The sequence below is a fragment of the Plecotus auritus genome (genome assembly GCF_963455305.1).
Source record: "Plecotus auritus genome assembly, chromosome: 1".
NCBI lineage: Eukaryota > Metazoa > Chordata > Mammalia > Chiroptera > Vespertilionidae > Plecotus > Plecotus auritus.
In genome coordinates, this window is record NC_137770.1 from 100,105,497 (window position 1) to 100,122,933 (window position 17,437).

At 42.9% G+C, this 17,437-nt stretch overlaps 1 protein-coding gene across 1 annotated transcript in view; it reads left to right on the forward strand.

The window, feature by feature from the left end:
* The window catches only part of BEND7 (BEN domain containing 7), a 102,689-nt gene extending 86,291 nt beyond the window's left edge, over window positions 1-16,398 (forward strand). Inside the window, exon 9 of the mRNA XM_080677473.1 lies at window positions 16,286-16,398. Coding sequence (XP_080533599.1) covers window positions 16,286-16,311 — 26 coding nt within the window. The 3' untranslated portion in view covers window positions 16,312-16,398. The remainder of the gene's footprint in view (window positions 1-16,285) is intronic.
* The last annotated feature ends 1,039 nt before the right edge of the window (window positions 16,399-17,437 follow it).

Genomic DNA, 17,437 nt, shown 5'->3' on the forward strand with positions numbered 1-17,437 from the left:
AATCTTCACTTTAAAGGTAAGCCCTGCTTCTATGGAAACAACACATCAGAAGGACAAGTCAGTCTTCTCTCATACAAAGTGGCTGTTAAAACATAAATGCTTTATGCCCAGCTGGCGTGGCTCAGTGGTTGAGCATCGACCTATGAACCAGGAGTTCATGGTTTGATTCCCAGTCAGGGCACATGCCTGGATTCTGGGCTCGATCCCCAGTGTGGGGTGTGCAGGAGACAGCCGATCAATATTCTCTCTCATCATTGATGTTTCTATCTCCCTTTCCCTCTCCCTTCCTCTCTCTGAAATCAATAAAAAATATATTTAAAATCAAACAGAAATGCTTTAGTTTTCTTCTCTGAACACAGGAAGGTGCTACTCCTCCCTGGGTACCTGCCCCTCCTACATCCCACAGGCTTTCCCAGCTCCCCTGCCTAGAGCACTCCCAGGTGTGGGGTGGTGGGGAGGAACAGCTACCTAAGCAAGCAGCTGGGTTCCAGAAGAGGGTTGAAGTGTGCCTTGCTTGCAAAAATAGAAAATCTAAATACACTATAGCCAGTCTTTCCTGTACCTGCACCTGTGGAGGCTGGGAGCCTGGCACCAGCCTGCCACTCCTGCCACAATGTCCCCCAGGCTTCATGTGGCCCTTTGTGCCATGAAATTATTTGTAAGGGGCCCACTTCACATTATGTGGCCCAAGGTCCCTGGGATGATGCCCTTGCTCCCACACACTGGTGTTCTATATGTTGCCTGTCTGACAGCCCCAAAGGGCTCTGTAATCAGTGTGAGGAAGTGTTGGAGCTGACACACAGGTCTCTGCCTGGGGAGCCACGGGGGTGTTACTTGGCTAAGACCGGGAACACCAGGCGGAGCGATTTGGAGGATGACACGCAAGTTCAGGTTCAGATGTTATTCCATTCATTCAGTCAGCAAGCATTTGGAACACTCGGGGTATGCATGGCACTGGCTAGGGGCTGGTACAGCAGACACGGAGCTCATTCTGACTATCACTCACCAATGACTGACCCTGGGAAACACCGTCGTATAAGGCACGTTGTGTTCCTGAACTAGAGAAGGGAACTTAAACGTGGAAGCTTTGTCCCAAACTAGAGGCAATCAAGATTTGAAGCACTATTCATTCCATATAATTCAAGTCTCAACTAAATCTCATCATCTCCAAGGGATTCGTGACTACCAGCTCACAAGTAACCACCAGTCTTCACCATCTAGTCACAGTGACCCTTGCCACTCTTGAAATTATCTTGCTATTTATATGGTTTTTATCATCCATTTTTCCTCTGGAATCTAAGCCTAGGGATGTCAGGGCTCTTATCTGTAAGGCCAGCAAGAGTGGACTGGGACAAATGGGGAGCATGAGTGACTACACGACTCCCTTTTCCTTCCTGTAGTCTTGGATCACATGCACTTCCATTGTCCCTACATCACCACTCTTCATAAATGGCGGCGAAATTGTGTCAGTGGACCAACCAAAGAGATGCTGGGTGGCTCCAAGAGAATTGATAACTAATGATTTAAAGCAACACTTTGAATTGACACCAATCAATGCCTCTGCATTTTGTAACCGCGGAAGCATGAAACTGATCATGCCCCCTAAAATATATATACTGTATATTACATGCACATGTATATTTGTTTATTTATGCCCATTTCGTTATCAGTGAAATTAAAAGAATGTAAAGGAGTTAATGAAAAGGCCAAAGAGTGATCTAGGAATGGAGCCTGGTGGGAAAACACACAGTGTGATGTACTTTGCTCCTACTGATCCCAGACACACTGGATACTCCAGGGCCGTTTAAATTGGGGCAGGGGCTGCCTTTTTTTTTTTTTTTAATCTGTTAATGCTGAGAAATTGGAGGATATTTTTAACCTAAATTTTGAAGCTAAGTGACTTTAAATGATTCCTTTAAAATACTTTCCAAAAATGAAACTGATACGAGTGTGTTAAATGGGGGAGCTGGTCAGAAACCAGCCCTCTCGACTTCCAGGTATGCCTTCTCTCCACCACGCTGCTCTAACAGATTGAAAATGTGAAGGGCCCTCAATGTGAATATGGAGAGAAAAATCAATTTTACAAAGGAAATCGAGTGACCTAAATTGGTTCAATGAAGTGGGAGACCAATTGCACATCTAGTAGAAAAACTACTTTCTGCTGTTCTTTAGCAATGGTGAGAGAAAGGGAATAATAAATGACACCCTGCACATCACTGAGTTTAGCATCCTCCAAAAGTGATGTATTTCTAACCAATGGATAGGGAATGTCAGAAGTGACTCGATTAACAACCCCACCCCCATCTTGTGATGAGCACAATAACATTGCACCGTCCTTAGGAGAAATGTTTCACTGGGTGAAGCAATGCCACCTTCTTCCACTCCCACCTGTCACTGACGCTCCCTGTAACATGAACCAACAGCTGTGGGTAGCCCTTAAAATTGTGCTCGTTGTCCTAGCCTGTGTGGCTTAACGGTTAGAGCATCCGCCAGCACACCCAAAGGGTCCTGGGTTTCATTCCTGGTCAAGGACTCATGATACCTGAGTTTCAGGTTCACTCCCTGGACCCATCAGGGTGTGTGGGAGAGGTAACCAATCAATGTCTCTCTCTTACATCAATTTTCTCTCTCCGCCCTCTCTCACGCTCTCTAAAAATCAATGGAAAAAATGTCCTCGGGTGAGGATTAACACAAAAAACAAAGATTGTGTTTGTTTCTATGGTTTAAGTCAGGTACTGTTCAAGTGTGTTTGTCCCATCCACCTCCTTTTGGTGTTCCTGGGAGCTGTCTTTCCCTTGCTTTCTCCCAGTGGGACTGGCTCACCAATTAGGGCGGAGTGGGCATATTTTAAATGTTAGACTGACACCTGGACACTGGCTGTTGACTATACTAAAGGCAGAAGCCAAAATGCACCTTGATTATGCCTAGGCTTGCATCATAACACACAGCTTTAGAAAATGAACAAACTCTCAAAGACCAAGAAATTACTTTTAATTGGAAAATACCCAATAACTTAGGAGGTGAGAAGGAGGAGGTGGTGGATGTTGATGAAATTAGTCTGAATTCATTTGAAAAACTGAATGCAGGAGAAAAGCCAGAATATAGAAAGAACTTTTACAATTCAAAAACAAAATCCCTGGCCGATGTGGCTCTGTTGGTTGGAGCGTCCTCCAGTGTACCAGAAGGTCAAAGTTTGACTCCTGGTCAGGGCATATACCAGGTTGTGGGTTTGATCCCCTGTCAGGGTGCATAAAGGAGGCAACTGATCAATAGATGTATCTCTCTTACATCTCTTTCTCTCTCGGTTCCTATCTAAAGTCAATTTTTTAAAAAACACTAAACACACACACACGCGCGCACACACACACACGCACACACACACACCAATTTAAAAGTGGGTAAACCCTAGCCAGTGTGACTCAGTTGGTTGGAATGTTGTCCTATACACTGAAAGGTCACAGTTTCAATTCCAAGTCAGGACACATACCCTGGTTGCAGGTTTGATCCCTGGTCAGGGTGCTCAGGGTTCATACCACAGGCAACCAATCAATGTTTCTCTCTCCTCCTTCTACTAGTATGTCTAAAATCAGAGGATTTTATTTTTTTAAGTAAGATGTGCCCAACTGGTGTGGCTCAGTAACTACGTGTAGATCTATGAACCAGGAGGTCACTGTTCAATTTCTGGTCAGGGTACATGCCCGGACTGTGAGCTCCATCCTCAGTGTTGGGCATGCAGAAGGCAGCCGATCAGTGATTTTTTCTCATCATTGATGTTTCTATCTCTCCCTCTCCTTTCCTCTCTGAAATCAATAAAAAATGTGTTAAAAAAAATAAGCTGCTTTTTTTTTTCATTTCAATAAATCTTTATTGTTCAGAATATTACAATTGTTCCTCTTTTCTCCCCCATAGCTCCCCTCCACCCGGTTCCCATCCCAACCTCTGCCCTTACCCCCCGCCCCCACTGTCCTCATCCATAGGTGTACAATTTTTGTCCAGTCTCTTCCCACACCCCCAACACCTCTTTCCCTCTGAGAATTGTCAGTCCACTCCCTTTCTATGCCCCTGATTCTATAATATTCACCAGTTTATTCTGTTTATCAGATTTTTTATTCACTTGATTTTTAGATTCACTTGTTGATAGATATGTATTTGTTGTTCATAATTTTTATCTTTGCCTTTTTCTTCTTCCTCCTCTTCTTAAAGAATACTCCTCAGCATTTCATATAATACTGGTTTGGTGGTGATGAACTCCTTTAGCTTTTTCTTGTCTGTGAAGCTCTTTATCTGCCCTTCAATTCTGAATGATAGCTTTGCTGGGTAGAGTAATCTTGGTTGTAGGTTCTTGCTATTCATCACTTTGAATATTTCTTGCCACTCCCGTCTGGCCTGCATAGTTTCTGTTGAGAAATCAGCTGACAATCATATGGGTGCTCCCTTGTAGGTAACTAACTGTTTTTCTCTTGCTGCTTTTAAGATTCTCTCTTTGTCTTTTGCCCTTGGCATTTTAATTATGATGTGTCTTGGTGTGGTCCTCTTTGGATTCCTTTTGTTTGGGGTTCTGTGCGCTTCCTGGACTTGTAAGTCTATTTCTTTCACCAGGTGGGGGAAGTTTTCGGTCATTATTTCTTCAAATAGGTTTTCAGTATCTTGCTCTCTCTCTGCTTCTGGCACCCCCATAATTCTGATGTTGGTATGCTTGAAGTTGTCCCAGAGGCTCCTTACACTATCTTCATATTTTTGGATTCTTTTTTCTTTTTGCTTTTCCGGTTGAGTGTTTTTTGCTTCTTTGTATTTCAAATCTTTGACTTGATTCTTGCGATCCTCTAGTCTGCTGTTAGATCTCTATGTAATATTTTTTATTTGCTTAATTTCTAGTTGGTCCTTTTTCATATCCTCGAGGGTCTCCCTAATTTACCAGCCTTTTCTAGAAAATTCTTGAAAAACCTTATAACCGTGGTTTTGAACTCTATATCCAGTCATTTGCTTTCCTCCATTTCTTTCATTTGTGATCTGTTTCTTTGTCTCCACATTTTCGCTGCTTCCCTAAGTTGATAGAGTGGCTTTGTGTGGTAGGTGTCCTATAGGGCCCAATGGCTCAGCCTCCCCAGTTACCTGAGATAGACACTCTTGGTGCACCCCTTTGTGGGCTGTGTGCACAGTCTTGTTGTAGTTAAGCCTTTGTTGTTGTTGGTATCACTGGGAGGAATTGACCTCCAGGCCAATTGGCTGTGAGGATCAGCTGTATCTACACTGGGGGAACTTCTTGCTGGAGACACCCTTATGAGACCGGACTTGCAAAAGCCTCTGTGCTCAGCTTGGATGGGGCAGAGTCTCAGGGCGGAGCAGACAGCATTGGTTTACCGTCAGCCCTGCCCTAATAAGCCCCTGTGTCTCAGTGTCCCATGGTAATCGCTGCAAGCACCTCTGAGTGAAAGCCACCCTCGAGTTCCGCCCGCTGCCAAACAGTCCATTTTCTCCCCAAATGAGTCTGGGTCTCCAGAGTCTCTCCCGGAACTGGAGTTCAGAGCAGTCAGGAGCTTTTGTCTCCCTCCCACTTGAAAAAGCCAGCCACGTACTCAGTTGCCAGCCCTCTCCGCGCATGTGCCTCGGTACCTCTGACTTCCGCAGTTCTTCTGAGTCTCAGTGTGCTTTTCTCTTTCCTGACAGTCCAGTTTCACCCCATATGAGTCTGGGTCCCCAGAGTCTCACCCAGAACTGGAGTCCAGCGCAGTCAGGAGCTTTTGTCTCCCTCCCACTTGAGAAAGCCAGCTGCGCTCTCAGTTGCCAGTCCTCTCCGCATGCGTCCCAGTACCTCTGCCTCCTGCAGCTCCTCTGAGTCTCAGTGTGCTTTTCCCTTTCCTTCTAGTTGTAGAAATTCCACTCAGCCAGCCTTCCTGTGGTTCTGGATGATGTCCATTTTGTCTTTTAGTTGTAGTTTTGAAATTGTTGTGCGAGGCAGCAGTTTAGGTGTTTACCTATGCCGCCATCTTGGTTTCTCCAAAAATAAGCTGCTTTTAAAAAATAAATAAAACTGGGAAAATGATGGGAACAGCCTTTTCTTCAAAAATATAAAAATGTTCAATAGGCTGAAAAGCATATGAAAAGATAGCATCATAAGTCATTAGGGAAATGCAAATCAAAATCACAATGAGATACCACTTTAAACCTACAAAGATGCAATAGTCAAAATGCCAGACAATAAGGAGCATTGGTGAAATTGGACCCTCAATATTGCTTTTCCCTTTGGAAAAGATTGACAGTTCCTCTAGAGTTACCATCTGACCTAGCATTTACACTCCTAGGTATATACCCAAAAGAACTGAAAACATCTGCACACAAAGACTTGCACACAAATGTTCAGAACAGCATTATTCATAATAGCCAAAAAGTAGAAACAACTTGAATACCCATCAAGTGATGAATGAATAAACAAATGTGGCATATCCACACAATGGAATATTATTCAGCAATAAAAATGAAGTACTGATACATGCTAACATGGATGAACCTTGAAAACATTATGCTAAGTGAAAGAAACTAGATACAAACGTCACATATTCTATTATTGTATTTCTGTGAAATGTCTGAAATAGGCAAATACATAGAGACAGTAGGTAATTAATAGTTGCCTAGGGCCAAGAGGGGGAGCAGTAATGAGGAGTGATGGCTAATGGATGCAGGGTTTCTCATTGAAATGATGACAATGTTCTAAAATTAGATAGTGGTGATGGCTGCACAACTCTGTGAATATATAATCACTTTAAAGTGATTACTAAATAGCCCTAGCTGGTTTGGCTCAGTGGATAGAACATTGGCCTGCCAACTGAAGGGTCCTGGGTTCGATTTCGGTCAAGGGCACATGCCTAGGTTGCAGGCTCGATCCCCAGTGGCAGGAGGCAGCTGATGGATGATTCTCTCTCATCATTGATGTTTCTCTCTGTCTGTCCCTCTCCCTTCCTCTCTGAAATACATAAAAATATATTTTAAAAATAAATAATAAAGTGATTATTAAATAATAATAATAGCATTAGACCCTTCTACCTTACTCTATATGTGTTAATTCCAGATGTTTAAAGGATTTAAGTAAAACAAGTCATAAAAATACTAGAAATTTAAATTAATATTTATAATAAGCCTGAGGAGATAAAGGATTTCCCAAAAATAGTGCCATAGGAAGCAATTATCAAGTAAAAATTAATTCATTTTATTAACTAAAACTTTTAAATCATACTTCAAAAATTTTACAAAATTAAATAGCAAATGGAAAAATAAGAAAAGTATTTGTAGAAAAAATGGATTTTAAGAAAGCATATACTTAGTACAAAGTACATATCCAACTCATAAATCAAATGGCCAATAAACATTAAAATACTAAAATTAAACCCAATATATCAAATATTTGGGTTTGCAATTGGCAAAAATGGAAAGAAAAGTATCAGCAGTGTTTCTTCTGGTGAACAGTATTGATAGGCATGTTACTGGTATAATATTTCTGAGGGCAGTTTGGCAATACAAATAAAATTTAACACCTTTGACCCAGCAATTCTACTTGAAGGAATTTATCTGAAAAAAATAAAGATTTGCCGAAGACTAAGCCACAGGGTGTTCATCACAACATAGTTTAAATGGTTAAAAAATTAATGCGTATATCCAATAGTATTTAAAATTATACTACATCCTTAAAGTGGAATACTATGCAGCCATTTTAAGTAGTGTACATTGAGGTCCACAGTCAATTAATTGGAAAAAGGTCACAATAATATGGACTGCAGGATTTTTTTTCTAATATACATACTCCTAGAAAAGACTCTAAAACAGTGGTTCTCAACCTTTCTAATGCCGCGACCCTTTAATACAGTTCCTCATGTTGTGGTGACCCCCAACCATAAAATTATTTTCGTTGCTACTTCATAACTGTAATTTTGCTACTGTTATGAATCGTAATGTAAATATCTGTGTTTTCGATGGTCTTAGGCTCTAAGACCATTACGATTCATAACAGTAGCAAAATTACAGTTATGAAGTAGCAACGAAAATAATTTTATGGTTGGGGGTCACCACAACATGAAGAACTGTATTAAAGGGTCACGGCATTAGAAAGGTTGAGAACAACTGCTCTAAGAGAACACACACCAAAATGTTTGATGATGGCTACCTCTCAATGGTGAGATTATGGTTACTTTAAAATTTTTTTCCTGTTGTTTACTTAAATTAACTTTTCTGTGATAAACATGTGCTGCTTTTGCAATGAGGAAGTTATTTTTAAATTTTTTAATAATGTAGAAGAATATTTAATGGCATGGAGAAATGTTCATGATATATTTATTGCAAAATACTAGTATGTTCAACCTGATTGGATTTTTTTAAATTTCAGAAACATATTTATTTTTATAAAGTTGGATTTAATTGTAATTGTAACTACTAACACTGACAAATTGCAGTCTGAAAAGTATATACCAAAAGCCACCAACAGTTCTAAAGAGGTATAGATGATGTATTAAACATCAGCCTGACCAATTTTGTAAAAGAAATATTTGTATGCATGCACAGAGAAAAAGAATAAAACGTTAACAGTAGTTATCTCTGACTTTAAAAGATTATTGATGTACGTTTTTTTAAAATGAACATATGTCATTTTCAAAATAAATAAAGGTAAAGGAAGAAAAAGGCTTAGTGGTCTACATATTTGCATATATGTAATGCTCCCCTCTTACGTATTCTTAGGAATACCTGAAATATCGATGTAAACTCTTATGATACAGGCTTCTGAAATATCACGTAAGTGCCAGTGAAAACTTCAGCTTGTTATTCCAGTAACACATACATCCTCATTACTCCAGTAACATGTACCTCCTCGTTACTCCAATAACATGTAACCCCTTGTTGCTTCAATAATATATACCTTGAACCTATTTACAGGACTCTGGAGGTTAATGCTTTACTTTGAAGAACAAAACAATCATTCTGAAGCTTGACAGAAAAAGGATATCCTCTCTGTAGCTTGAAAGGAAACTGGGTGCTTTATAAAAAAAAAATGTATTAGTTGCAAGACCAGAAGAAATCCATCTGAGGTATAAGTGCACTTGACACATCACTTCAAAACACAATTCTGTCAGGGCCAAGCGATTTGGAGAGAATGACTGCTCCGGAAACAGAAAACACCGGGTGGGTTGCTCTAACAAACGAGTGCAAGAACCTAAGCAGTCAGGGTGATAGTCTGTCCTCCCATAGGTTTATGCACCTGTACAGTTCTGCACTGACCTCACAGGTAATGTACTTCAGAAAATTGACCTGTGGCCATCAAGCCCACATGCTGTGACAACTCTGAGAAAACCTGCTAACACGTGGGGTACACGTGCATGCCAGGCACAGTGCTAACACCTTAACATACATTTCAACTCATATAATCTTCAAAATATCCTAAGAAGTAAATACTATTATCCTCATTAACAGAGGAGAAAAAGAGGCAACTTGTTCCAGCTCACATAATTAAGGAGCAGATTTTAGATAAGATTAGAATCCAGGATGTGTGACCCCTGCTCCCACTTTCTGTGGAGAGAAGTGTTCACAAGAACCCCAATGAGTGTTTGGGGTTACAAGGCTCTTTCTACTTAGTATGCACAAAAACATTCAACCAGGAATCATAGCACATACTTATTGAGTGCCTCTAATGAGCCAGGAACTGTCCTTGGTATTGTACGGATAGTAATTCAGTTGAACCCCATTATAATCCTGGAAGCACTATGATCAGCCCCACTTGACAGATGCGGAGACCGAGTTACAGAGAGCTTAACTTACTTGCCCAAAGTCACATAGCTAATAAGTGGCAGAGACAGGACCCAAACCCAGACACCCTGACCTAGAAGCTGTGCTTCTAATCTCTGTGCCACAGGATGTGCTTCCAGGTGAATGTGTTGGGTGCTGTTCTGTCAGGCCTTGTAAGTGTTTACTTGAACCATCTCATTTGAAATATCTCCAACCACTGCCAGAAAGAAGCTGGGAAGTAGCTGTTGTTATCTTCTACCTGACACTGGTTTTTATTAAAGCGTTTCCAATAGAACATACAGAATGGATAAAAGATGGAGTTTTGCCATCTGAATGAACAGAGTTTAAATACTGTCTCTGCCATTTGCTCAGCTCTGGTATCTTTTTATTCCTGACTTCCTCTCACTTTCCATTGTCCATCAGTTCACCAAAAGAATTAGAGGAGACTTAAATGGAAGTCAAACCATCCCCAGAATAATGAAAGCCACTGAACTCACTGAGAGCCCCCACTTCAGTGTGGAGGTATTTGCTGCAAGTGGCAGGGCTGGAAGAGCTGGAAGGAGATGATGCCAAAAACCAGTGATCCTCAAAGTGTGGACCTCAGATTGGCAGCATTAGCACCACGTGGGAACTTGTTACAGATGCAAAATCTCCAGCCCTGCCCTGGACCTGCTGGCCCAGAAGCTCTGGGGTGGGACCTAGGTCTTTTAAGCTCTGCAGGTTGTCCTGATGCTGAGTGAAGGCTGGGACTTACAGCCCTTGAACACCTGGGAGATACACCGGACCCCAACCTCAGAGCCCTGAAGTTACTTGTCGCTGATGAGGACAATGTGTGAATTCACTCCTGTTATGCAAAGTGCTGAGGTCCCAGAAAACCTCATTGTGCTGTTTGTGGATTCCAAAGAAATAACCTGTAAGACTGCCTGTGAAAGACATGGGTTTATTAGGACTTATGTGCACACCAGTGGTGGGCTTCCAGTGAGGTTTGCCACCGCACCAGCTGCCACCAGTGAAGTTGTTCCGTTAAGACTCATCTGACCTGCAGACGGGTCGCACTGGGGGTGGCCAACGGGTGCTTTTGTTTTGCAGCCCCCAGACTTTCCCAACACAAGGTTCTATAGAGTACAGAAATCAGAGGAAAACAGGGCATGCAGCGGGAGGGGAACGTGCAGGAGATGGAAACACTAGCTGTCTGCAATCCAGGCTCATTTAGAAGCAGCTTCTCTTTGGCCTGGATTGTAAACAGCCAGGTTCCCAAGGTCTCACAGTCCACTTACAGATGGCCTTCACTGTCTCCCATGTTCCCATTGACCTTACAACTCCTTTCATGAATCAGAGCAGATCCAAAACTTTGCCTGTGATAGCATCACTTCCCCTTACATTCTGAGGGGCGAGGACTGGGTGGCATTACAGAAGTACTGGAAATGCCAGGACCCCAGTGACCCGTGGAAGTAGGGCGAGTGTGGGAACATGGACAGTTGGTTGGTGTTGGCTGTGGGGAAAAGTTGAGACCTTTTTACTGGCTGCTGGGCTGAGGCCCTAGAGGGCAGAGAGGAGTTAGAGGCAGAAACTGACGCCAGAATTTTCTCTCCCTTGAGCCACATAATCAGCCTGTCGCTCCCTTCCCCAAATCCTTCTCAGAGGCTGTGTTCTTCCAGGCCTTCCTTTGTATGGTTGCCCTAGAAAGTCACATAACCAACTCAGTGCTTGATCAGCACTCCACCCTCCAGAAGGACCCTGAGGGCCACGACCATTGTGGCCCAGGAGGTCAGGCAGCACCAGCTGCAGAAGAAATCAAAATCACAAGATCCAAAAGACATTAAGTAAACCGACTACTATTTACTGGGCACCTACTGTGCAGAGGGCCTTGTACCAGGACTAAATGAACCTACATATGGTCACTGCTTTCAAGGGGTCAGTGAGGAGACAAGACAAAACCCACCACAATTACAGCAGCAATACAAGCTCCAGGAACTCTGAACAAGAGGCCACAAGGCGCCACACGGTGTCTGGCCAAAAGATGAACAGACAATCAACAAAATTCGGAGTTCAGAGATGGACACACGTTGGAAGGTTTTGTGGAGGAGGAGGGACCCAAACTGAGTCTTGGAGGATGGCGAGAACTTGCACAGATTGAGAAGAGGGTGGGAGTCACCCCTGCGAAGCGGCCAGTACCAGGAGGAGGCTAGGTGTGAGAAAGGGCCACACATGCCGATCTCAGAAGTCTGCTATCTCCAAGGGCAGGAAGTGTGGCCGGGGTCATAGGTATGGGAAGAGATGAAGCTTGGAGCCCACTGGTCAAAAACCTTGAAAGCTGGACTATGGAATTCTGGAATTTACTCTATAGGCCAGAGTTTCCCAAAGTGTGAGTATTTCTCAGAATATTTTCTTGATATAATTTTAATAGGTATTATTGCACTAAATGGATTCTGGTACCGATTTCAACATGGAGAGGTGGTTTCTCCAAACCAACAAGAAATTCTTAGACAGGAGCTGTGTGTCCTTGAAAGGGCGGGGAGAGACCGACTCCATGTTCCCTTTGTTCCATGTCCTCCACCTCATGGAGTCAGGTTCCCTAGAACCTCTAGTCAGGTGCCCTAGAACCTCTCCAAGAGCCCAACCCACACTTTTGAATTAGCCAATAGAAATGCAAGAGGAAAGTAAGCTGCACCCTGCCCCCATGTGCAACCTGACCCCGACCAATCAGCGGAGGCCACACTACCTCACCCCTCCTACCTCTCCCAGGCCCCCTATAAATCAGCGTGTTTGGGGTCTGGGGCTCTCTCTCTCTCCACCTCGCCGCTGCGCTGTTGTGTGTGTGGGACTGAGCTCAAGCTAGCTCCATTAAAGGCTCTTTGCTTTTGCATCGAACTTGGCTCCCTGGTGGTCTTTGGGGATCACGAAATCTGAGCATAACATCCTACCATTCAATTAACTTCTAACACTGGCTATCTGGAGTTAGCATCAGGTTCCACAGGTAAGGGCTCAGTCCTGCAAGAATGTCCCCCTACCCCTCACTTCAGATGCCAATTGCAAGCCTAGGTTGTCACCTGTGCTTCTGACTGACAAATTATAAATCATAGATTCCCAAGACCCCCTCCTCAGGTTGAACTAATTTGCTACATTGGCTCAGAGACCTCAGAGAAATCTTTTACTTACTAGGTTACTGATTATAACTCAGAAACAACCAGACTAAAGAGCTGGCTAGGGCAAGGTTTGGGGAAAGGGCAAGCAGCTTCCATTTTCTCTGAAACAGGAATTTTAGGGGAATATAGGCAGGCTTAGGGAATTTTTAGAATTGGGGTCCATGGAAAAAACACAGGGCTACAGACTGGGAGAAAATACATTCCCATACACAAGGAAGCCAGGTGCAGTTAGATTTCCTTAAGACAAGAGAACTGCAAGTAGCCAAAAAAGGTCTATATTTACAAAATAAAGAAGGAGGAAGAAAGCCCAGAGGGAATAGGAGGACAATGAGGGAGGAGGGCCTCAGGAGTTACTATAGTAACCAATTCAAAGGGAATATTGACCAATCAGAGGGGTAACAGGGCACAGGAACTGCAGCCTTTATAAACTGTGGAAACAGGAAGTCAGTGGGACCCTTTCCACCTCCCCACGTGGGAATCCATTCTGTGGGACTATCCCCACCTCCCCACGTGGGAGTCAATTTTGTGGGACCTCTACCCCTCCCTCTCCCCACGTGGGAGTCCATTCTGTGGGCCTCTTTCCTTCTCCCCACATGGAAGTCTGTACTTGTTCTTCAATAAATCTCCACCTTTGCTATACTACCCTCTGTCCGTGGATTCATTCTTTGACTCTGATGGACAAAGAATCCGGGTTCCAGTCCAAAAATTCCGTGTCATCTCCAGGTGCACCACCCTCCCGAATCTCCACGTGTTCCTCAACCCAGCAGCTCGCCCTTCAAACCCTGTCCTTTGGAGGTTTTGTGGAGGCTTCCTTACATAGGCCTGAGTGATTAATCAGGGATGGGGAATGTCGGGCCTGAGGGTGTATAAGGCCTGCAAAATGGTTGGGTCTGGCCCTGCCAAAGCATTTAAGGGTGAGTTAATTAAATGTTTGACCATAGCAGGTAATTTTTAAGTTGATAATTTTGTATGGCCCTCGAATGATGTTATAAATATCCAAATGGCCCTTGGCAGAAAAAAGGTCCCCCACCCCTGGATTAAATCCTTGGCCACTGGTGATTGATTTATTCTCCTGCCCCTCTCCCTCAGGAAGTCAGGGAGGTGGTACTGAAAGTCCCAACCCTCCAGTCACTTGGCTGTTCTCACAGCAACCAGCCCCCATCCACAGTGCTTTCCAAAATCCACCTTATTAACATAACAAACAACACCTCTTGTTCCCAACACTTGGGAAATTTCAAAGGGTTTGGGGAGTTCTGAGCCAGAAACATGAGCAAAAACCAAATATATACAGGCATACCTCAGAGATAGTGTGGATTTGGTTCCAAAAAATCACAATAAAGCAAATATTGCCATAAAGCAAGTCACATGTATATAAAAGTCGTTTACACCATACTGTAGTCTATTAAGTGTACAATAGCATTATGTCTTTTTTTAAATATATTTTTACTGTCCTGGCTGGTTTGGTTCAGTGGCTAGAGCATCGGCCTGCGAACAGAAGGGTCCTCGATTCAATTCTGGTCAGGGGTTACATCCCCAGGTTGTGGGCTTGATCCCTATAGGGGGCGTGCAAGAGGCAGCCAATCAATGATTCTCTCACATCATTGATGTTTCTATCTCTCTCTCCCCTCCCTTCCTCTCTTAAATCAATAAAAATATATTATGAATAAAATTATATTTTTTTATTGATATTGAGAGAGAGAGGAAGGAAGAGAGAGAAAAACATCAGTTGGCTTCCTCCTGCATGCCCCCTACCGGGACATTAAGCCCTCAGCCAGGGCATGTCCCCTGACCTAGAATCAAACCCACAACCTTTCAGTGCACAGGATGACACCCAACCAACTAAGCCACACTGGCCAGGGTGTATTATGTCCTTAAAAAGTACATACCTTAATTAAAAACATTTTAATATACATAAAAATTATCGAGCTATAAAAAGTACTTTATTGCTTAAAAAACTGCTATCATATAAGCCTAACCAACGGACACAGACAACTGTGGGGTGAGGGCATGAGTGGTAGGGGGTTGGGGGTTAATGGGGGGATGAGGACACATAAGTAATACCTTAATCGAGTGGTTGGCAAACCGAGGCTCGTGAGCCACATGCGGCTCTTTGGCCCTTTGAGTGTGGCTCTTCCACAAAATACCACGGCCTGGGCGAGTCTATTTTGAAGAAGTGGCGTTAGAAGAAGTTTAAATTTAAAAAATTTGTCTCTCAAAAGAAATTTCAATCGTTGTACTGTTGATATTTGGCTCTGTTGACGAGTGAGTTTGCCGACCACTGCCTTAATCAATAAAGAAATTTTTTAAAAACACACATGAAAAAAACGCTATCACCTGAACCTTCAGTGAGCTGTAACCTTTTTGCTGGTAGAGGGTCTTACCTTTAATTTGTAAAAACACAATATATGTGAAGCACAATAAAACAAGGTATGCTTGCATTTCTTATTGTAAATCACAATATCACAAGACAAAAGAGTTTGTAATCTCAGAGGTCTTAGACATTCTGATTGGACAGTTTCACAGGTCTCTTTCCTGTAGGAATTCATGAATTGTGACACTCCAAGTGGCAGGTGTTATATGCTGTGTTTTCCAAACTTATTTCAAATAGAATCCTTTTTCAAGACTGCACACCTGAAGAATAAAGCCCCACCATGTCGTCTACATATTTTCCCACTGGAAAAATATTATTCTCAAGATGAGCTTTCACAAGCAAGTCAGGTACAATTTATCGTACTCTGAATGTTAACAAATTCTGGAGATGCAAAGCTGATAGCATATGTATAAATAATTTGACTCAACATTGTAAACATTAATTCAATGCTTTAAGAAAACAACAACCTTGTTTCTCAGAATTGTTATACTACTTCTCTCCTGGATTTTTTATTGGTTCACTGGTGCCAATAGAAATGGGTTCTAAAACTTATTAGCCCTAAGAAAGACTTTGTCATCAAATAAATCTAAAGTTAGGTGTGCTTTCAATTTTGTTTAAAGGTGAGATATTTTTTCCAACTATGCCTTGTTTCCCAAAGAAAGCTTGGTGTCCTTTGTGTTCTAAAACACGCCTGCTTCTGTGATTGCAAAGGGCTGCAGAACCAATTCTGTTTGTAACTGACCAATTTCAGCTCCCGAGAAAGACCCATGGAGGAAGTGGTATGTGAATAAGATCTGAATAGAGCATGTTATTAGATCTCAACAAGAATCAATAGAATCTAATGTCGTTTTCCTTGCATTGCATCAATAAAGCAACATTGTTAGGAGGCATTATAATCTTGCCTTCTCTTGGTTTGAAATCTTGTTTTTTTGTTGTGGTGGTGGTATTGATTTACTTGCTTCGGGGTTGTCTGTCCTAAGACCTAATTTGTTTTGTTTTTCAGTGCATCGTCACTGTAACCAGAACTGAAGGCTCCAAACACTTAGGGAGATAAATATATGTTATTTTTGTGACCTCTGCTTTATCAATAAAATTTACCTGGAAAGATTGCATGGCCTCAGTCATACACTCAGCCACATTTGGAAGGTTGATACACAGTTCTACCTTGAGCCTTAGAGAGGAATCTGGCTCAACCCTTATTTCCATGCTCATGAAATTGAGGCCAGTTGGGTAAAGAGCTGTTATGGGCTGAATTGCCGGCCCTGCCCCACCTCCCCCAAAATTCGTGTTGATGCCCTAACTCCCAGTACCTCAGGATTTGGAGGTAGGGTCTTTAAAAAGGTAATGAAGTTAAATGAGCTCAATGGGGTGGGCCCTAATCCAACATGACTACTGTCCTTATAAGAAGGTGGCTTTGGGCACAGACATGTCCAGGAGGAGATGTGGAGAGCAGAGTCAGTATAACTAACTCCAGCTTGTGCTTGAACCTTGTCATCTGTGTTTGAACCAAGTCCTGGGCTGCCAGCAAAAGGGAGCCAACCACAGGTTTAAGGGATAACGATGACCAAGTATCTTCGTGCACATTGCCAAATATTTTGATTTGGACTTCAAGGGCTAATCTCAGAGACCACAAGATAATCTAACAAGTGCAGATGAGGGATAAAGATAAAAGTGAAATGAAGAACAGTGACACTTGCTATTCACCCTCCTGTGGATGAGCCATGCTGATAGCTCATAAGCCTGGCTTGGTGGCCATTGGTTTTTCTGGGGCCATGCTGTCTAGAGCTGGTTCAGCAGCCTTCCTTCCAAACGTGGACCCCTGGACACTGAGGCTTCTGTGACTCCGAGTGCCCAGTAACCACCGCTCTGCCCAGACCAGAGGACATTTGAGACCCTTGGACTTTTGGTTCGTTAACCCCCAAGAGTTGTGTGTATGTGTTCTGTGTTTGTAATTTGGATTACTGCAAGTAATAAAGTAAGTTGACAGCATGGTCACCTGTGTTGGCTAACTATTGTTACTTGGTGTCGGGAACCTAGAGGACCTCCTAGGGTCCAGGCCTCCATCAGACACCCTGATATTATCTGGGGGGTCAGGACATCGAGTGACTCATAGGAAAGACTATACTCACTGCCAGAGGGCTCGTGACAGGAAGTC